Raw genomic sequence first — 23,746 nt, forward strand, 5'->3', positions numbered from 1 at the left:
CTGAAACAATCTGGGCATAAATTATCATGAGCTTTTTTTTATTTATTTTTTTACGTTTTTCTTCACAACTTTATATAAAATAATGTTAGTTTTTAACACATTCTCAAAACAGGATAATTACAGCAAACTAAAACCAAAAACCTTTACTACTTGAAATAAAATAAACTAAAAAAAAAAGGGATTATGAAATATTACATTTAAAATTATTTTAAATGCATATTTGTTTCATTAATTACTTACATTTTAATTTATAAAAAAATCAATAATTAAACTTTTTTTTGCTTGTTGCAATTGATTTATCAAAAAAAATTATATATATATATATATATATATATATATATATATATATATATATAATGACAAAAACCACAGAATTACTATAACTACATTTAAAATTAAAAACAAAATATTACATTAAAAATTGAATAATTTAAAATATCTACAATAACAAAATACATTAAAATCACCAAATTAGTTATTAAGGATTTTATTAAGCAATTTAACATAATTACAGACTAACTGTCCTTGAGAACATCACATGCTTTAATCTGGCTGAACTCCCCGGACCTTTAGTACAGAAAAAGCTATGAGTGAAGGTCAAAGGTCATTTTAAGATCACAAAATACAATCTGTCCAGACGGAGCTGAAACTGTAATGTTCAATGACCAGAATGTTTTTTAACTGGTGATTTTATAGCCTTAATTATACATTTTCTAAGCAGCAGCTTGACTACTTCAAAGAATCAAAGGTATTTAACAACGTTCACAAATTCCACTTTTTTATTTTATTGACTTTGTGTGTCTGCAAACACAATCAGGAACACGTGTGTATAGAGTTTCTGAACTTCTTAGGAAAACAATGGGGTTAAAACGTGCATTGATTGACCAAAACATAACATATTAGGGCTCAGGGTAATTAAAAAGCAAACAATTATACAGTACATTCAATAGAAACATATACAGGTAATATATAAACAGCACCTCAACTTTTGTTTCTTACTGCTTTAGGTTAGTGTGTCTTGATGAAAACTATAGAAGATGACAGTATTGTTTGGGAATCAAGAAACCAATAAAAAGTGCATAAAAATCCCTAATATTACTGTAATATTAGACTTTATTAAATAGCACTTCAAATGTATTGATTTTTGTTAAAGAATCCAATAAAGAGTTCCCCCCAGAATATTACTTTAATTACTATACTTTAATTATTTAACAGCATTTTCTTTTCTTTATTTATGATCAAATAACCAATGAAACTGGACATTTTTCCCCAATATTGATGCAATTATTATATTTAATTTAATTTTCTTGATTTTTTTGATCAAGAAACCCATAAAGAGGCACACACATTTTTATTTATCTAAATAACAGAATATAAATGTTCTTGATTTATAAACAAGAAACAAAAAAAAGTGCACATTGTCCCCAATATTGTTGTAATTATTTTACTAATATCAAAAAAACTATTATACCTTTTATTTATTTAACAACATTTAAATTTTCTTGATAGATGATCAAGAGACTAATAAAAAGTGCACATTTCCCCCCAGAAATTGTTGTTATTATTAAACTCGATTTAATTTTCTCTGTCTGTTTTTCTTTGTTTATAATTTCTGTCATGTTGCAATTAAATGCATATTGCTACAAAACTACAGTTTAAAAAAATGCATTAGTCAGAAAATATATTTTTGTTATTTTTCGTTGAAAACATCAAAAATAATTATGAAACAATCTGAAAATCAGACTGATTTCAAATGGTAACTAAAATTACAAACATTTTAACCAACAGGTGATTTAGAGCTGCGCTTAATGGCCATTGCATTCAAAGATCAATCTGAATATCTAAACATAATAATAAATAAATTACTTTTTAGGCCATTTCTGTAACAAACACACACATATTTCCATTGACTTCTATTGCTTCTACACACAGCTATGTATAAATACTACACACACATTAACCCTAACAGAACCGGTTTGCACTAAAAACTTCATTTACATATTGTTTTTAAAACTGGAAATGGAATCCGTGCAGGAAAAGACTCTATTAAACTGCGTTGGGCGTCTGGTGTTTTAGCTGATCTGACGCTCCAGTACTTTGTGGAGTTCGGTGGTCTCGGTCCTGAATCCTCGAATGCCTCGGTCTCTGAAATTGGCCAGAATGGGACGCAACCTCACGCCGTCCGCCGGCAGGGATCCCTCGATAGCTTTACACAACTATAACACACACCAGAGCCAGAAATAGACAGCTTGGTTATACTTATGTTTGTTCATATCATTCGACCGTTTTACAAGAAGCCTCTTCTGCTCACCAGTGCTGCATTCATTTGATCAGATTCAAAATAAAAGTTTTTGTTAACATAATATATGTGTGAACTGTGTTTATTTATAATGCATTTATAAATACACAAACATACAGTGTTTATAGTATATAAATAAAACCTTTTCTTAAATATATACACATGCATGTGTTTGTATTTATATATGCATAATAAATAAACACAGTACACACATACTATATTACTGTATGCAAACAAAAACTTTTATTTTGGATGTGATTCATCGTTTGACAGCACTAAACAAAAATACAGTAAAAATAGTATAATATTATTAGAATCTAAAACAGCTGTTTTCTGTGTGAATCTGTGTTAAAGTGTAATTTATTTCTGTGATTCACAGTTGTATTTTCAGCATTTGAAACTGGAATGTGCTGTAACATTATAAATGTCTTTAATGTCACTTTAATTATTCTGTGGATGTTCAAGGTTGACCTATAATATCAATAAAGGAGCTCTCGAACGTCATTTCTGTGTGATTGATGAACTCTCACCTCTTTCAGCGAAACGACTCCGACAAGTCGTCCGATGCTGGTGACGTAAGCGTAATCCAGGTTCAACACAGAAAACATGGTGTGAGTCTGTCCGAGAGGAGACAATACAGATGTTAACTGGGGAAATCAGAGCAAACCTCGTGTTTCTTCCAATTCTCAAATAAAGTTTAGGGTTTTATGTGACATTCTGCATCATTAACAACACATTTACTGAAATTAACTCCAGAAACTTGACTCATCATTATAATGACGTCACTATTTTGTCTGCAGACTAGAGCAAAACACCCACACACAGACACACACACACACACACACACTCTCTCTCTCTCACCTTGTGCAGTGAAGTGCGCTCCAACAGCTGGAAGGGGGCGGGGTCAATCTTGCAGTTGTTGAAGTTCACCTGCTCGTCAAGCTGTTGCTCCTCCCACTCCTCGACCTGCACTCACAGCCAGAGATACTGTACGTGTGTGTGTGTATGTGTGTGTGAGAGAGAGAGAATGTGTGTGTGTGTGTGTGTGTGAGAGAGAGAATGTGTGTGTGTGTGTGTGTGTGTGTGAGATAGAGAGCGAGTGTGTGTGTGTGATCGTGTGTGTGTGAGAGAGAGAGAGAGAGAGAGAGAGAATGTGTATGTGTGTGTGTGTGTGTGTGCATGTGTGTGTGTGTGAGAGAAAGAGAGAATGTGGATGTGTGTGAGTGTGTGTGTGTGTATGTGTGTGTGTGTGTGTGTGTGTGCATGTGTGTGTGTGTGAGAGAAAGAGAATGTGGATGTGTGTGAGTGTGTGTGTGTGTGTGTGAGTGTGAGTGTGTGTGTGTGTGTGTGTGTGTGTGTGTGTGTGTGTGTGCGTGTGAGTGAGTGTGTGTGTGTGTGTGTGTGTGTGTGTGTGTGTTTGTGTGTGTGAGTGTTTGAGAGAGTGTGTGTGTTTTTGAGAGAGTGTGTGTGTGTGTCTGTCTGTGTGTGTGTGTGTGTGTGTGTGTGTGTGTTTTTGAGAGAGTGTGTGTGTGTCTGTGTGTGTGTGTGTGTGTGTGTGTGTGTGTGTGTGTGTGTGTATGTGAGTGTGAGTGTGAGTGTGTGTGTGTGTGTGTGTGTGTGTGTGTGTGTGTGTGTGTGTGTGTGTGTGTGTGTGTGTGTGTGTGTGTGTGTGTGTGTGTGTGTGCGAGTGTGAGTGTGAGTGTGTGTGTGTGTGTGTTAAAATGTCCTCACCTCTTGAAGTATCGTTTCATCATCCTCTGTGTCTGGGTCGTCCTGGAAAAAGATGGAGAAATTTTTGTATTTTTATGGATTTGTGATTTAATGAAAGCTTATTAACAAAAAAGATTGATGGCTTAAAACATTAACAATTAAATCATTTAAAAACATGTAACCATATGATTTTTATTAGATTTTTTGGCAAACAAATTGCTGCAAAGAATGAAGAAAAATGGTCATAATCCTTAATAAATTAAGTTACAATAATTGCATTATTATTATTATCATCACAGACTAGTTGATTGATTGTACAGACCTACCTTTAAATAATTAATCCAAAATATACTAAATTCTGTGACATTATACTGTAAATTAAATTTGTATGACTTGATATTTTCCACATCACAGAAATCACAGAGATCTACATATGCTAGATTTATGCATATACTTAAAAGTTTACTTGCATTATTACGAAACAAAATGAAATAAAAGGTGCACACTTCAAAACGTTCACTAGAAACGTTTCTAGAGCACATAAATGTGTGTGTGTGTGTGTGTGTGTGTGTGTTGGATGTCTCACCTCCATTGCCTTAATGTCAGGACGAGAACAGAAGAACTTCTTCAAGCTCAGGCCAGAATCATAAAGACCTAAACAGAAAGAAAAAAATTAATCCTTATCAGTGCATGTGCTATGAAGTAAGTAATTTATGCATCTCAATTGAAGTTGCAATAATAGCGTTTAATTGCAGATTTGACAAACTATCCAGCTCATATTTATGATTGCGCATTAGAGAGTGTCGACGGATTCTTTTACAATGTGTTTTTACAGCATCGAGCAATGTAGCCATTCACAGACATCTGTTGGTGTTAAATTACGATAGAACTTTCTGATCATTGTGCTGTGTAGAAAGCTTCCCTAATTATAACGTAACTTTGTGAGATCATAAATTAACATAGCATTTAACATAACTCAGTATTACTTGTAATATCTTTCTCATCGACAGACGGCTTCTTCAGAGGTTCAGTGGACGCCGGATCAGTGAAAGTGGATGCAGACTCTTCTGTGGACGCCTATAACACATAAATCCATAAATCCATAATCAGCACCTAGATATTTATATAACTAGATATTTGTGATGCAAATCAGTGGTTGCAGCAGTAGAATAATTTTAAAGTTACATACATTGTAAAAAATAATACATTTAAAAAACGAACAAAATACTTTTGTAGTTAACATCTATATAGATATACAAAATTATGGATGGTAGTTTAGACTGAATTAATTGCAGAAAAATAAAAAAGAAGACGACTTTCAAGCTGTACTGCCCTGAAAGCACTTCATATTTTATTTTTAGATTTATTTTTTCAATACTTGTCTACATATCTGTAGTTTTATTTATATTTTATTTTTGGTGTGTTGTAGTTGTCTCTGTGTACTGAGGGTTTATGTCACTAATTATATTTGGCAATAAAGCTTTTTCTGATACTGATTCTGATTAAAAAAACATCTGTTCTTATTATAATAGTCAAACGTTCACGGTCAGACCTGGAAGTGAACATTGTAGCTGAAAGGGATTGTGGACGCATTTTCCTCTCGCAGGTTCCGTAATCGCTGCTTTAAGAGTGCAAGTAACTGAGCACGCTCAACTGAACCCAGCAAGAGCATCGACTCTGAAAGACGCAATGAGATCAGACACCAAGTTCAGGAACAGATCAGGTAAATACACACATCACATTTAGTTCATATACTGCTGGCCTGCAGTAAAACTGCATTCCTGGTGTGAACTGTACATGTCTAGAGATTTACTATCTAATACTTGAAACAGGTTTTTCATTTCATGAAAGGAAACTTTTTTTAAAATAGCATGTTTTTAAAAAACCCTAGGCATTAAATCAATATAATGTTCAATTGTTTAGCACTTTTGACAATATACACAGTTTCAGAGCAGCTCTACAGGGATTTAAATGAACAAAACAATAAAAATATTTTAGCTGATTTACAAAAATAATTACAAAATATATCCATGCAAATAATAAATGACATTAAATACATAAATTTTTTTACAATTTACAAATAATTACAATTAAAATAAATTTTATTTTTAATAACAATGAAAACTAAGAAAATACTAAAGGAATATTATACTAATGGAATAATGTCCTTTCAACAGATCATGTCTCGTGAATATTAATTAGGTTACATGTATAGACAGTCCCGAGCAATGCCCACATGAATTTATCAAATATTAGGAAATTAGTGTGTATAGTGTGTGTTTGTACCTGCGGACTTCACCAATGGCAGTGTTTTCAGATTTCCTGAGCGTAGGATGTTGAATATGTCTCGGTAGTTGGAGTTCAGCGTGATATAACAAACTTCTCTTTTCATAAAGTCCCCCACATGAATATTATACTTACTACGGAAAGAGAAAGGTAATTGTGAAAAATTGACTAAAAAGAAAACATGAAAAAAACACTTTAATTTTACTGCACTTTACCTATTTGCGTCCGTAGATTACAATACAGATCTCAGTTTAAATAATTTTTTCTCCACTTCAGCAGCCCTTACATACACCAAAACTTAGAGTTTTATTCCTCTCTATATTCTGAATGCTTTTATAGAGATGTTTGTTCTTATATATATTACATTGTATTATAGAGCTTTTATTCCTAAAAATTTAGAGAAAATGCATAATTTTTAAAGGCAGTGAGTTTTTTTATCCACTTTAGCAGCACTTACATAAACCAAAACTTAGAGTTTTATTCCTCTCTATATTCTGAAAGTTTTTACTGAAGGGTTTGTTCATATATTAGTTACATGCAATTATAGAGCTTTTTATTCCTAAAAATATGGAGAAAATGCATAATTTTTAAAGGCAGTGAGTTTTTTAATCCACTTTAGCAGCACTTACATACACCAAAACTTAGAGTTTTATTCCTCTCTATATTCTGAAAGTTTTTATAGAGAGGTTTGTACATATATATATATTACATTGTATTATAGAGCTTTTTATTCCTAAAAATTTAGAGAAAACGCATACGTTTTAAAGGCAGTGAGTTTTTTATCCACTTTAGCAGCACTTACATACACCAAAACTTAGAGTTTTATTCCTCTCTATATTCTGAAGGTTTGTACTAAAGGGTTTGTTCATATATTAGTTACATGCAATTATAGAGCTTTTTATTCCTAAAAATATGGAGAAAATGCATAATTTTTAAGACATTGCGTTTTTTTTTTTTTCTTTACTTTAGCAGCACTTACATACACCTAAACTTAGAGTTTTATTCCTCTGTATATTCAGAAGGATTTTACTGTGGGGTTTGTTCATATATCATTCACACTCACTTATAGAGCAGTTTATTTGTAAAATCATGGTGAAAATTAGTTTTTCTGACTGTTGACATGATTTTCTGATGTATGGAGTGATAAAAACTAAAATCCAAAAACCTCTCAATAAAAACCTTTAACTCTAATATGTGAACAAAATTAAATAAGAATTTTGAACCTTTCTTCATCTAAAATTCAGATTTATTTTCTTGAAATAATTGCAAATGAGTGCATAGTAATTATATAATGCCTCATTTGCGTATTTAAACATAACATTTCAGAAAACTTGTAATACAAAACATTTGTGGTTCTTAATATAAACAATCAAATTGGGAAGTATGGTGATTTGTTTATATTTGGTACATTTTTGATCCTATTCATGTTGCCTCAAACTCAGTTTATCAAATACAATTTAACTGCCTTTATAAAATGTAACGCTTTTTGTTAAGTACTTGTAATGTGCATGCTGCAGTATAATTTTAATGAGTTAAACCTGAGAATGCTGTGTAAACTACAATCAAATGTACTCTATATATTTTTTGTATTATGTACACTTTAAAAACATAACCAAAGTGTTTACGAAACCCTTTAAAATAAGTTGAAATAAACTGCTAAGAAAAGTTTTGGTGGTGCACAGGATGAGTGAAAATTGAAATATAAAAAAAAAAGTTTAATTGTTTGGACAAAGACTCACTTGCGGTGGCCCCAGCTGAGCATGGGCAGGTAAGGCAGTTTTTTTATGCGGATAACTTTGTCGTAAATGGACGGCTGAAGACTTTGAGAGATCATGTTGGCAAGAATCACAGAGATGAGGATGGGCAGAGCGTAATTGATCTGCCCCGTCAACTCCATCATGATCACACCGGTTGAGAGCGTGTGAGTGACTCCAGCCGTTAACGCTGCCGCTCCTACACACAGGAGAGAGTTACTACTTTTTAAAAGCTAAGTCAATGCTTAATTTATGGATAGTATTCAGATGTAATGGATGTCTAGTTTCTCACCTACGACAGCATACACTCCGGGCATTATAGGGTATATGTGTCCATCCATGTTAAAGCCATTTGGAAACAATGTGGCCAAACCTTCACCCACCAAACGTCCAAACGCAGCACCTGAAACACACACATATGCATTCCCTTTAATCTCAGATTCATTATATGAAAAGATACTGTTAAGAATGACTGATTTAAAGGTCCGTTCACACCAAGAATCATGACTTAAACTGCAGATCAAAAGTTTTTAATAACTTTTGAGTTATTCAAATATATCTTAAGTTCACATCAGCACTTTAAATGCTCCAGCTCATTAAAGTTTGAGTGATTTCTGATTGACTATTATTTTTTTTTATTGTTCATCGGCTTGAAAAAATCACTCTGAATGTCATTCCAATAATACCATTCTACTATTTCATTATTGTGATAGTTGTGGTGTGGACAGAGTGTTTTATTTTTATTTTTAAACATACGGTTTTAATTATAATTATAGTTATCATCCTTGGTGTGAACATACCTTAAAAAGGTGTAAATGCACCAAAAATATATATATAATTATAATTTTTTTGAGAAAGCACACAAACACATACCAATGACAAAAATGGGAACGAAGGAACCACATGGTATAGGAAGGGTTATAGAAATAGCAGACATCCAGAACTACATAACAGACAAGAGTAATGCTCATTAAAACACACACACACACACGCAACTGCATGATGCATCAAAAGTTAAACATTACATGAAATCTTTAAAGCAAATGTATTTCTGAATAAAGAAGAGTTTAGTTTCTTTAGTTATAGTTTGAGGACAAAACAGTGTGTCTGTGTATATTTACCTTCATGATGACGAAGATGGAGAGAATGATGAAGACGTTAGCCTGCGGATGTTTCCAGGCGGCTAAGTGATCGTCATGATCAAAGTCTGCTACGATGCCATGATTTGACCAGGTGCGATGATCAAAAAAGGAAATCAAGGATTCCCTTTGTGTAAGCTATAAATGGTGAGGAAATGATGTCATAAACAAAAAACATCTTTAGACATTCATTTAAAAGAATAGCATTGCCAAAAATGAACATTGTCTGAAAATGTGCTGACCCGCAGGTGATCCAATATGAGTTTGTGTCTTCATCAGGTTTGTCGAAATGCAGCATTGCATCAGTGTCTCACCAATGGATGCTCTGCAGTGAATGGGTGCCGTCAGAATGAAAGTCCAAACAGCTGAAACAAATCCAGCATTAAGACGTTTTAACCTAAAATATGAGTTTATAATCCATAATAACACTTCCTCCAGTGAAAAAGTGCATCTCCTGTTGTCTATCACATCAAAATCCAGACACATAATTGTTTAGATCTGTTTAAACGCTGCGTGATCTGTGCAGATTTCTCTCCTGATTCAGACCAGAACACTTTTTACTGGAGGAAGTGTTATTATGGATTATAGACTCTATGTGTTTGAGTTAAAATCATCTTAATGCTGGATGTGTTTCAGGTTTTGTCTTCTCCAGATGTTCACTGATGGACTGGAGTGCTGTGGATTATTGTGATGTTTTTATCAGACTCTCATTCTGACGGCACCCATTCACTGCAGAGCATCCATTGATGAGACACTGATGCAGTGCTACATTTCTACAAACCTGATGAAGACACAAACTCATCCTGATCTCAGATGAACTGAGAGAGAACACATTTACAGCTGATTTTCATTTTAGGGTGAACTTTTACTTCAGAAAGACTTTGGCTTTCACGTTTCATTTAACTGCTAATTGTGCATGTACTGTATTTAGATAAGGCATGCTATTATAGTGTATGACTACATTCGCTGCTAATGGAGCATTTTATTGCCTCATTTTCAATGACTGATTAATTAGAGAGAACCAGAGTCAGTGTATGAGCGAGGACTGAAGTGTCATTCTCTATTTTAGATGAATGCATGTTGTTGAATAATGAAGAATGATTAATGAATGTCATCTGTTATGGATTTAACAGACCAGGAAACCAGCACGTTTTGTGTAGTGTGTGTGTGTGTGTGTGTGTGTGTGTGTGTGTCACCTGTCCAGCCATGAACTGCCCAAAGCCCAGAGGAAAAGTGAGCGTTGAAATCAGCACAGAAACCAAAGCAGAATACAAGAAACAGCTAGAAACAAAACAAATAGAGTTAAAAGCATGAACACTGGCATGTTTGACTGGTTATTAAAGAGAAGACACAGCGCAGACAGCAAATGAAGTTAGTTATATCATCATCTTTTCCTTGTTCAAACAAACATTTTAGCTTCCGCTGTAAGAATCCCTTACTTCTTCATGAGGAAGCTGTTGGTGGCTTTCTGCTTCTTCACAAACAGAGTAATCTTTCCATACAAATACACAAAGAGGGCACCGCCAAAGCCACATACAATCCTGCAGAGAGAAAACCTTTGTGCGTTAAAGACACAAACCATGTGTTACAGTGATTATACCACAGTCAGCTGCTTGTAAAGAGTATCTCTGTTGAGCTTTCCCAAGAACTGTTTTTTTTTTAGTCTAAACATCTGAAAATTCTGCTTGTGTCACAAAACAAACTATATTCTCACTATAATATACATGCAAGACTTAATATCATTTTTTCTTTTATTTTATGTGCTACTGTTATGACTTGCACACCTTTAAACTTTATCCATATGCTATCTTTTCATTTGATACTTTTTACTAAGCTCCTTTAATTTCTTTACAACTATTCTGAGACCATTCATTCCTGATATATCAAATATACACACAAAGAAATGGCAAGTAAAACATTTAATTAAACATGAAATATAATTTGCTTGTAAAACATGCTCTAAAAATATTAATTTTATTTACACACACACACACACACACACACACACACACACACACACACACACACATACATATATACATATATACAGTGGGGCTCGAAAGTTTGGGCACCCCTTGCAGAATCTGTGAAAATATGAGTAATTTTCAAAAAATAAGAGAGATCATACTAAATGCATGTTATATTTTATTTAGTACTGTACTGAGTAAGATATTGTACATAAAAGATATTAACATCTAGTCCACAAGACAAAAAAAATGCTGAAATTATTAGAATAACCCCACTCAAAAGTTTGGGAACCCTTGGTTCTTAGTACTGTGTTCTGTTACCTGATGATCCACGACTGTCTTTCTGTTTTGTGATGGTTCTGCATGAGTCCCTTGTTTGTTCTGAACAGTTAAACTGAGCAGCGTTCTTCAGAAAAATCTTTAAGCTCCTGCAGATTCTTCAGTTTTCCAGCATCTTTACATATTTGAACCCTTTCCAAGCAGTGACTTTATGATTTTGAGATGCATCTTATCACACTGAGGACATTTGAGGGACTCAAACACAACTATTTAAAAAGATTCAAACATTCACTGATGCTCCAGAAGGAAACAAGATGCATTAAGAGCTGGGGGTGAAAACTTTTGGAATTTGAAGATCAAGGTAAATTGTACTTAATTTGTGTACCGGGAAACATACAAGTATCTTCTGTTGCTTACGAAGGGCAGAACTAAATGGAAAACAATTATATTTCAACAAAATAAGATAAATTTGGCCATCTTCATCGTGTTCAAAAGTTTTCACCCCCAGCTCTTAATGCATCTTGTTTCCTTCTGGAGCATCAGTGAATGTTTGAATCTTTTTCAATAGTTGTGTTTGAGTCCCTCAAATGTCCTCAGTGTGATAAGATGCATCTCAAAATCATAAAGTCACTGCTGGAAAGGGTTCAAATATGCAAAGATGCTGGAAAACTGAAGAATCTGCAGGACCTTAAAGATTTTTCTGAAGAACGCTGCTCAGTTTAACTGTTCAGAACAAACAAGGGACTCATGCAGAACCATCACAAAACAGAAAGACAGTCGAGGATCATCAGGTAACAGAACACAGTACTAAGAACCAAGGGTTCCCAAACTTTTGAGTGGGGTTATTTTAATAATTTCTAGGGGTGCTCCGATCACGATCGGCCGATCGTTAATGCGCATCTCGTCAGTAAAGCCGGTTCTCTAATCAGCGGTTAATTCCATCAGGTGCGTGATTTCACATAGAGCAGCTGTTACTACACAGAGCCGTTGTTAACTGAGAAGATGCGCCAAAAAACGCTGAAAATGAAGTGGATTTGCGCATCTTCTCTATTAACACCGGCTCTGTGTGAAATCATGCACCTGATGGAATTAACCGCTGATTAGAGAACCGGCTTTACTGACGAGATGCACATAACGATCGGCCGACCGTGATCAGAGCACCCCTAATAATTTCAGCAATTTTTTTGTCTTGTGGAATAAATGTTAATATCTTTTATGTACAATATCTTACTCAGGACAGTACTAAATAAAAAATAACATGCATTTAGTATGATCTCTCTTATTTTTTGAAAATTACTCATATTTTCACAGATTCTGCAAGGGGTGCCCAAACTTTCGATCCCCACTGTATATATATACATATATATACACACACACACACACACACACACACACACACACACACACACACACACACACATATATATATATATATATATATATACACACACATATTGTATGAATAAATGTAACTAAAATTAATAGACATTAATCTGCATTTAGTGAAACATTCAAGTGAAAAAAAAGAGGAGAACCAGTGTTATTATCGGTGTCTAAAACTAAAACCATTAACACATTTAAATTAGAAAAATAAAGTAAAATAAAGTGAAATAAAGTAAAACTGATTTCACTTTTTAAAAATTAACTAGTTTTATTTCTGCTAATCCTAAAGGCAACATTTGTCAATTTTATTAGGTTTAACTGAAATTAATGAAATAATTAATACTGAAATAAAAAGGTATATATAGACAGTAAAAAAAAGTAACAAAAATGTAAATTAAAATTCAAATGAAAACAGAATTTTTGTAAAAAAAAAAAAAAAAACCTGAAATAATAATTAAACTTTAAAAGCATCTCAGTCATATTAAAATAGCACTACTGACCCCATCGCAGCGAAGACAGGAAGCTCCTTCAGGTCAAAAGGAAACTCCAACCTGTATTTCGTTGCATAAAGAGCCATAAGAGTATCTGAGAGAGAGAGAGAGAGAGAGAGAGAGAGAGAATCAAGTCACTATTGTCTGTGCAGTACAAACAAATAAATAAGAGCCTTTGTTGGTGTTAAAACTGCTGTAACACACAGCCAGCTGTGGCTCAACACTTTATCAACACACACACAAACACACACCTTCCTGTTTGTTCCACACCGGCAGAAGTCTGAAGATGAAGGCACCGAACGTAGCAGACAGAAACCCACGCCAGTAGTTTCGTGCGACGAAAAACATAGATGTGATCTCTAAGCTGAATAACGCACCTGAAACACACACACACACACACACGTCACAAATCAAACAAACACATCACAGTTTTGAGCACTCTTCCGTTTAGTAAATCCCAGATTCAAAGCTTATTTCCGGGTAATGATTGTAAATACTGTACACTTGAAATGTGCAATATCCACATTTTAACGGCATCTAAAGTGTAAAGACATGTACGTGTGTGCCACTTTACACACATCGATTTAATATAGAAACATGGACAATACTGGAGTATGTTTTACTAGAGGTGTTACTTGCTGTTTCTTTGTAATTATTAGTCAAATGTAAGTTTCATCAAGCCTGCGTTTACTTCATTTTTTAAAAATCATATATATATATATATATATATATATACATTTTATTTTTCATGATTCACAGATGAATAGAAAGTTCTCACACTCTCTCTCTCTCTCTCTCTCTCTCACACTCTCTCTCACACACACACACACACATACACACACACACTCAAATACACTCTCACACACACTCACACGCACTCTCTCTCTCTCTCTCTCTCTCTCTCTCTCACACACTCTCTCTCTCACACACACACACACACACACACACACACTCAAACACACTCTCTCTCACACACACACACTCTCTCTCACCTCCGATAGGAGAAGCGAAGCAGCAGCCGATTCCCACAGCACATCCCACCGTCAGCATCTCCTTGTTTCTGGCCTCATTCTGTTCAACACACACAAGTCCTCAACACACCCAGATCTACTTCAGTGAACGCTATAAAGAAGATTTCGAGTACCTTATAAATGCTACTGAAGAGAGACATGAATTTGCAGAGGACAGAGGCACATATGCTGCCGATGTGCACAAACGGACCCTACAGGACAGAAAACACACACCTACATCACAACATGCTGAAGAAGACAAGACCACACAAACATTAATAACACCCCCGTGACCTCCCACAAACTCAGGATTCAACATTTATGTGATTAGCAGACGCTTTGATGCATAGCTAACTGCGTCGCATTCGAAATCAAACTCAGGGAGTAAAACTGAACACTTGTTTATGAATAAAGAAAAGGCTGCTTTGAAGCAGGATTATTTTATTTAACTAAAACAAAAAATACTAAAACCATAAAACTAAACATTTCATTCATTTCACTGTATATAAAAGAGACTGTAGTCATTTAAGAAATTGTGGTTACCATGATGACATTTTATAGGCATATAAATAATTGTAATTATAAATAATGGATCAGTTTTTTTTTTTTTTTTTTTTTTTAATAGAGTGATAGAGAGAAAAAACTTCAAGACTAAATCTGCACACTTGAAACTGATAAAAAGCACAAACGGTTCTGTCCTCCAGAGGGCGCACAAATGTTAAGGAATTTTAGTTTTTGCATAAAAATAACAATGCTTTATAAATAAGTGTGGATGCAATTTATTTATTTTTTAAATGTATTTATTTATTTATTAAAAATAACAATGCTTTATAAATAAGTGTGGATGCAATTTATTTATTTTTTAAATGTATTTATTTATTTATTAAAAATAGCAATGCTTTATAAATATGTGTGGATGCAATTTATTTATTTTTTTGTTATTGAGTGAATGTGTGTGTGTGTGTGTGTGTGTGTGTGCATGTTAGTGAGTAAAATGTGTGTGTGTGTGTGTGTGTGTGTATGTTTACCTCTTTCCCCACAGGTAATTCACTTCCGAGCACACAGGTCAGACTGATGACTTTGGACACTAACGTGTTGAACGTGAGATATTCGGGCAGCATCACTCCTCTCAGACACGTCTTCATTTCAGGAATTCCAGACCCTGAGCCACACAAACACTTAAGGTTACTATATAAAGAATCACAGAGAAAGTTCATCAGGGACGAAGCTATTTGAAAGGCTCATGAAGGATGTTTTCCTCCATACTCTATATATTTTGTGAATGTGTGCATCTCACCGGCGGCCTGAATTGATACTATGTTTGCGAATCCTGCCGCAAAACACATCAGAAACAAAGAATATGCGACCCACGCCAAATACTGCAGGAGAACATGACTGTCTGCAAGATTGTAGATCCACCTGTGTGCTGTAGAGAGAGAGACATGTACAGTCATGAGAATCAGATTTTATAACAATTATAACAATTTGGGAGAGACATAAACTTGAAAAATATATAATAAAATATATAATACATTTATATATATATATATATATATATATATATATATATATATATATATATATAAATTTAGTTTTGTAAAAAAATATATATATATAAATATATTTATATACTACTATAGGGGTGAAAAAAGAACTTTAATCAAATAAAAAACTAAATGAATAAATTGTATTATTTACAAATCACAATTGTAGCTCTCGACATTTACCTGTGGCTATAACTTTATTATGACTCTAATTTATTTTATAGTCTCAAGCATTCAGAAATCATGCAAAAGTAAACTAAGCAGTTTTACTATGATAAAACCATGGTTTATTTTTGTAAGGGTTGTGATATGCACGTTTTTAGTTGAAGAAATGATAAAGCCTGTGTCATCTATAGCAAAAAGGTGTCCAAAAATGAAACATGAAGTGAATTTGAATGAAATGTTTGGTCAGTATCCTAAACAAGGATTTGATCGTCCTGTAAGTGTAACAGCAGCAATCACATGGCATTTGTAATAACATGTACATAACATTGTTTATTTTGTATTTGCCTACATTATGTATTTTAACAGTGTTATTATTAACCAATCATTATTGCCTCATTTTTTTTTATATATAATGCATTTTAAGTCATTTTAAAGGCTATTGATGGTTTTAGTCTGTTTTTATACAACAACAACAACAACAACAAAAAATAATATTACAGTATATTAATACTTTGTAAATTATTAGAGTTTGGGCAAATCATTTGAATCAGTTCGGGAGTTCAAAGCGGATTCGCGAATCATTTGAGTCAATTATGGGGATCGCGAATCATTAGAGTCAGTTTGGCAGTTCGGAGCAGGATCGCGAATTATTTGAGTCAGTTATGGGGATCGCGAATCATTTGAGTCAGTTCGGGAGTTCGTAGCGGGATCGCGAATCATTTGAGTCAATCATGGGGATCGCGAATCATTTGAGTCAGTTATGGGGATCACGAATCATTAGAGTCAGTTTGGCAGTTCGGAGCGGGATCGCGAATCATTTGAGTCAGTTATGGGGATCACGAATCATTTGAATCAGTTTGGGAGTTCGTAGCGGGATCGCGAATCATTTGAGTCAATCATGGGGATCGCGAATCATTTGAATCAGTTCGGATGTTCGTAGTGGGATCGCGAATCATTTGAGTCAGCTTGGGAGTTCGGAGCGGGTTCGCGAATCATTTGAGTCAGTTTGGGAGTTCGGAGCGGGTTCGCGAATCATTTGAGTCAGTTCGGGAGTTCAAAGAGGGTTCGCAAAGCTCATAAATTTTCAAATTGGCCATAACCTTTAATTCATTGCTGCCAACTAGATCCGCCACTGCAATTATCTGATTATCTAATTATTTGTTTCTAGAAATATTTGGGCTGAATGAATGAATTAAACAATTAATTAATTAATTAGTTCATTTGAAAACATAGAGGGTGCCCTGTTACATTTACAATACTTAACTGAAGACATATTTTTCAATGAATTACTGATAATAATTATTGATTTAAATATAATTATGTAATAAAAATATATTGAAAAAGTAGTAATTCAAAGTCATTCAGTTCTGAATTAAAAAAAAAATAACATCAACAATACTTCATAAATACTTCATTTCAGTAATATGTGTTTTATGTCATATTGAATTCTGAATGGTCCTAAAAAAAAATTATATCTGAATTATTTGCTTCTTGAAAACAAACAAATAGGTTGCAATAAGACTCAAAAAAAAAAGTTTCTAAAAGTTTCTTTTTAAAAGTTTAAAAGTTTCTCTGATGCAAGAGAAACTTTTAAAGCTCCAGAAAAAAAGGATATTCTCTAGTTCTTTAGACAAGAAAAGAAAATCTATAATAAACATCAGGAACAATTAAAAAAAAATTGTAACAATTTTTTTAAATACAACCTGGCTAATTATGACACTTATACACACTCACCTTCTGTGAAGTTGTCGACGAAGACATCCATGACAAAGCTGATCACTGCCATGATGAACCCCAGGATCATGAGGAAGATCCAGTCTGCTCCGATGAACGACACAAAGAGCCGCTGAAAGTGCGAGGCCCAGGCTACACACACACACACACACACACACACACACAGAGAGAGAGAGAGAGAGAGAGAGAACTACATTACCCACAATGCATCAGCACACACCTGGCACAGCTTTACCTGCAATGGCCCAATAGAGGGCGCGCTGTTCACATTGCCACAAATTATTGTTTTATATATTTCTAAAATATATATATTTTTTAAATATGCATTTTCATTTATATATTTTATAGCCTAAATGTATTAATATATTTCTTTAATTAATTTCAAATATTCTGAATTCTGAAGTGGGATTAACGCTTTAGTGCTGTTGAAACATTGTGGCAGTGTTGTAGAAGCGTTGCTGTAACGTTGTAGATTCGGATTCACTCACCTCCACACTTCTGAGACCCACTGAGATCGGACAGAGATCCACCGAGGGTCTTTCGAGGACGGGATGCATCTTTTGTGTAAACACCTCGTTCCTACAGGCACAGATATTCATTCAAAACTATATCATTTATAGCCAACCAACCAGAGTTCACTTTCAGCTACAGTTGTTACTAAAGTAAAACCATAATAAATTGTCAGTTTGTTTAGTATTCTTTATCTTAACCTCTGGATTCCACCACATCTCTTGTGTGTTTAACTGTGGGAATAAATAACAACTGTAATAGCGCTGGTATTTTTCGCCGTATTTTGTTTTGTCATATTGACCTCACTTCTGTGGTAAATTTGTAACTCACCTACCTCAAAACTATATATATATATATATATATATATATATAAAATAAAAAAAATCCAGAGTTGTTACGTTACGTTGGTTACGTACGCAAACGTTCGCGCGCGCATTTATGACGGATGCCCATGCGCGCCTGTTTAGAGAAAAGTCTGTCAGGAGATTAAAGTAAGTTTTACCCATATATTTGTTGTTTTGTATCGAATTGCAGAACCGTTTAAAGTTACTCAAGCGTTAAAACAACACAAATAAGGCTGAACTAGAAAATAAAAATCAGTACGTGCTCGATATTTACTTTTTTAGGCTAAAAAAAATTATAAATAAAATAAAAACCCGCGATACTAAAGTGAATAGATACTCACACTGACGAAAATTACTCGCTATTGTTAATTCAGTTTACGACAACACGGGTTTAATTTAATTTAATTATTGTGTATATATGTTACTATTACATGTTTAGGCTATGTGCTGTTGATTGTAGGCTAATTAGTTTATTGTTTTACTGATTTTGCTTATCTTCAGTAATTGCTTGAGAACTTATTCATTTTAATGATTAGGCTAGTATTAGTTTTTACTGTAATATTGTGAGTTTCCACTGGTGTCTAAACTAATGGTATCATAACAACCTTATTTACACCAAAAAACACTGTGCTATTATTATAAAATGGTTTATTTTGTAATATAATACTTTGGTCATATATCTCCTCTCTGTGATGCATGTTTGTTTTGGTAATTAAGAGTGCTATTAAAATAACTATTATTTAATATTTGTACAGTTTTTAACATTTTTGGTTTGATATTAATGCAGTATTCTTAGTCTGTGATTATGGATAAATTATAAAAGAACATATGTGATTTATGTGATTATTTAATGTATATTAATGTTATTGATTATTCCTGGATATGACAGTATACAGATCAGCATTTAATTTTTATTTTTATTCAAAAACAAGAAAAGATGCGCCAATAACAATGTATGTACACACTGTATAAATGTGTAGTGGTTGTTAATGTTAAATCATTTTACTTTTAATTTGCTTTAAAGACAAAACATACCAACACAATAGCTTTAACCATTACATATATTGCTAGAAGTAAAGCACTTCATCCTTTTTTATGTTAGTGTATTAAAGACTCTTCCAGCGTTTGCCAAAAGTATTTCTTTTTTACTTTTTACATGCACACTATTATCATTATTATTATAACTCTTTGTTAAAGTACTCTTCATTTCATGAACCCAGTGTTATTTTAGTATCAGTGGGATACTATTGTAGTTTTTATTGATAGTTTATATATATTAGTATTTTTTGTTTTAGTGTCTTTGTCATTTTTATATAAAAAATATCCTTTATTTTAAATTTACTTCATGAAAATTTAAAATAGTTACTAGATAAATGTAAGGTTATATATATACAAAAACAGCAAACAAAAACTTATAATAAAAAAATGTGTATATATATATACATATTTTTTATTGTAAGTTTAAAAAAAAATACTATATATATTGAGTTTTGTCTTTGTCAAAAATGTGTAATAAATAAAAATAAAAAAATAAAAATAAATAATATATATATATATATATATATATATATATATATATATATATATATATATATATATATATATATATATATATATATAAAAGAATTATTATTATTATTATTATTATTATTATTTTTTTTCTCTCTTTTCGTTTCAAGTAACAATTGTTGTTTTAATTTTTACTTTTTGGTAACTATAATTACCTTGCCCTCTATATAATGCATGGAAAAAGCTCCATTTCTATTCTTTTTCAATGAGACTATGCATTCACCTAAAACACCAATCAGATGTAGTTCTGTCATCTACCAGCAGGGTAAAATGCTGCCAAAATGCAGAAAAATTTAAAAACGCTTACCAATTTATTCTCATCTGTTCCGTCCACAGCCATTATAACGATCACACACGTGGACTGATTGTTGTTCGCTACACACACGTCGCACACACACGCAGCGAGCGTGGATGTGTGGTAGCCGATGCTTCGGTCAGTTGCGTGACAGCGTTTGTGAGTTTTTATATGTGGAAGAAGTTTGTGTTCAGCTAAATATGAGCGAAACTCCACCCACTGCACGCCAGAGATACTCAGAAACCATCAGTCAATAATTCATCAAAACATTTCATTTTTAATATTATGATTGGCTATATTTATGCCCAACAAAGCATACTATTCTATTGATGGATCATCACCTCGCACGAATGTCTGTGGAGATCTTTATATAGAAGAGATCTTAAATAAAGAACTGAAAACTTGCTTACTTGATGCTAAAGTAAGTGAGTTTTCTGCAGGTCAATAGATGTGAATCCAATCAAATGGATCTCAGATGCTGCCAGATTAATCAAATCTGTCCTTTTCCAGGAAATACATTTTCTCAGTGTCTGTGGCAGATCAAGTGCATAAACACTTCTTGCAGGAAACACTTTTATTGCTCAGATACGTCTGCTTTTGTAAATCACTGTTTATAGGTAAACACGCGCACAGACTTTTATTTATATACTGATTTTAGCTAAAAGTGGAAGTTGTTTTGATGGTCAACAGTCTGTGGGAGTGGAAAGCACAGCTCATGGGGTCCGGATGAAGAGATGTGAACTATTTGGAGTCACACAGATGAAGGGGTCAGCAAAAACCCAGTGTTTTGGGAGGAAAGGGCATGATGGACATACCCAAAATAAAATGAATGCTTATGAGACCACACATATAACCAGGATTTCTTTAAAGAACAAACACTTTACAATATTTCAATAATTTAACCACCACATACATGCACGTTCACAGTTCTCTGATCATGTCAGTTTATGTTCGTGTAACATGCAGATAAAAAATATTAAAAAAAAAAAATATTGTAAAATATTTTATAATTTTTAGTAGTAGTGTTTTTTAAGTAAAATATTTTTTTTTTTATAAATTGTATTTAAATTGATTTATTTTAATAAAAAATATTAGAAATGTTCATGTGACATTCATGATAAAATATTTAAATATATATATTTTAAGTATTTATATAATTTGATTAAAGTATTGTTTTTAAAATGATTTTAGTAGTAGTATATTTTGTCAGTGAAATATTTTTAAAATGCATATTTAAAAACCCTTTTATTATTTGTATTTAACATGATTTATTATAAAATTATAACAAATGTACACATCACATGCAGATTAAAAAAATTACAAATATTTTTAGCATTAGTATATTTCATTCAAATATTTTTTTTTTAAAATACATTAAAAATATTTGTATTAATTGTTTTATTTAACATGGTCTATTGTGAAGTAATAAAACAATAATATATATATATATATATATATATATATATATATATATATATATATATATATATATATATTTATTTATTATTATATATTATAAAATAATTTTTTGTTTAATGTGTTTATTTTAATGAAAAAAAATTTATTCATTTTTCTTTTAACATTTACACACTTTTATCTAAAGCGACTTTTCATCAACTCTGATCTAAACTACACAGCATTTTCTAGATTCCTTCAATGTAAAATGCAAGTAAAGTTAGTTTGAGTCACAGTGATTATATAAAGCTACTTGTGATGACTTATTTATTGACATGTTCTTTCAAAGAATGGATTGCTTGTGTGGTATTTCTGTAAAAACAGAAACATTTCCAGGTTTCTTCTACAGTAATCTTGGAAGAATGCTGCATTATCACTGTTATTACTTTAGTTATACATTTAGCTCATGTTTGTTATTATAAAAACACACATCCCCAGTTTTCTAGGGAAGCAAACTCACTATTTCCAGTGATTTAAAGTGTCATAGTGCAACTATTCATCATCAAATCTAAAAAAAAAAAATTTCAGAAGCTATTAAAAACATATCAGGACATAATGGACAACGAGCTTAAGCTGGCAAAATGTTAAGAGAAACATAAAAATAAAGATTTTTTGTTTCGACAGATTGATGGACTCAAATGCACAAGTGGTAAACGAATCAGCTTTTTATGTAATCTATTCAAGAAATAGACTAGATTTTAAGATATATATATATATGTATATATGCATGCACAGGCCAGAAATGTCTAGTCACTCATTTCAAGATTTCTTTCTTCGAATTTTTGAAGTATCTCCACACTTCAGAATTTACTAGAAGTGTCAAATCAGATTTCCAGGAATTGAAATCCACCCAGAATCACATTCAATGTTGAAAGTGTAAATGCACCTATGATTTCATAAGAATTTGATTGTAGTATGACACATCAGGTGCTGTTTAGACTAACTTTTATGTAATAAAGGTGGATAATTATGCAATGCACGCGTCAGAAATGTTTTTAGCATTTTATTTAAAGGCTTGACTTTAACTTCTAGATCTAGTAACAGATTTAAAGTCTGTTGGCCTGTTGCTAATCTACCAAATAATCCAATGGCTTTAGTGGTTTTTGTTAGATGAACAACAGACGGGAACATCGAATGGAAAAAACACTGAGGGAAGGTTTAAAAATTGATTAGCTGCTTTTATTCGGAGACTGGTGGAAAATAAGCGTCGAGCTTCTTTCATGTTCCCTCGTGTTTTCTCCACTTGACACAGAAGACGCAAAAATTAAGTCAGACAACTGGAATGAGTCACGGCGAGTCTGAGGAAACTGATCCAATCTGGTCTCTCGATGAGAAACATTTATTTGTTGGGAAAGACGGGCCGGTGAATGGCGTATTAACCCGCTGCGGTTAATCAGAGGGGAAAGTTGTGAAACAAAAGTGGGAACAGAAGGAAGATGAGTTAAAACATGAGGCTGTTTGGGGAAGCCTTGCGTGTCTGGCCAGATTGAAATTGAGAAAAATTGCAGTTGATTGTCCAGTGACGGAATTATTTGGTTCATCGCCACCCCAAAAAAGTGCTTTTGGGATAATAGAGATTGATTTGTAGGGTTCGCTGCTATTTTTGTAGGCCAAAACCCAGAAATCACATTGAAGTCAATGGGTGTTTTGAATGGGTTTTTTGGTTAAATGCATGAAAACATAAGTGCAAGATATTTTCATGTTTTATTCTACAACGTAAAATACATCAGTAATGCCTGCTTTTAAATGTTTTATTTTTTTAAAGCTAAATTAAATGAGACTGCAGGGGTCGCTTTCATAGCCCCATTGCAT

At 33.0% G+C, this 23,746-nt stretch overlaps 1 protein-coding gene across 1 annotated transcript; it reads right to left on the reverse strand.

Moving 5' to 3' along the window:
- Window positions 1-691: 691 nt before the first annotated feature.
- LOC128029408 (chloride channel protein 2-like) lies at window positions 692-20,658 on the reverse strand. The gene is made up of 23 exons (XM_052617187.1): window positions 20,492-20,658; window positions 18,250-18,340; window positions 17,762-17,893; window positions 15,616-15,744; window positions 15,347-15,480; window positions 14,453-14,530; window positions 14,301-14,379; window positions 13,560-13,685; window positions 13,318-13,402; window positions 10,628-10,729; window positions 10,385-10,469; window positions 9,171-9,326; window positions 8,923-8,992; window positions 8,342-8,452; window positions 8,035-8,248; window positions 6,296-6,429; window positions 5,562-5,686; window positions 4,996-5,086; window positions 4,596-4,663; window positions 4,031-4,072; window positions 3,161-3,265; window positions 2,830-2,916; window positions 692-2,216 (listed from the first exon to the last, which is right to left on the reverse strand). Exons 1-23 carry the CDS (start codon window positions 20,522-20,524, stop codon window positions 2,073-2,075), a joined length of 2,421 nt encoding a protein of 806 aa, XP_052473147.1. The 5' UTR covers window positions 20,525-20,658; the 3' UTR covers window positions 692-2,072.
- Window positions 20,659-23,746: the final 3,088 nt, after the last annotated feature.

This window comes from Carassius gibelio, chromosome A15 (assembly GCF_023724105.1).
Source record: "Carassius gibelio isolate Cgi1373 ecotype wild population from Czech Republic chromosome A15, carGib1.2-hapl.c, whole genome shotgun sequence".
Classification (NCBI taxonomy): Eukaryota; Metazoa; Chordata; class Actinopteri; order Cypriniformes; family Cyprinidae; genus Carassius; species Carassius gibelio.

Excerpts from the sequence above, each read along its gene's own strand:
- LOC128029408 (XM_052617187.1), bottom strand. The coding sequence starts at position 20,524 with ATGGCTGTGGACGGAACAGATGAGAATAAATTG. Across the intron at positions 15,481-15,615 it reads AGTATCAATTCAGGCCGCCG|GGTCTGGAATTCCTGAAATG; the intron begins GTGAGATGCACA and ends TGTGTGGCTCAG. Across the intron at positions 5,087-5,561 it reads GCTACAATGTTCACTTCCAG|GCGTCCACAGAAGAGTCTGC; the intron begins GTCTGACCGTGA and ends TATGTGTTATAG.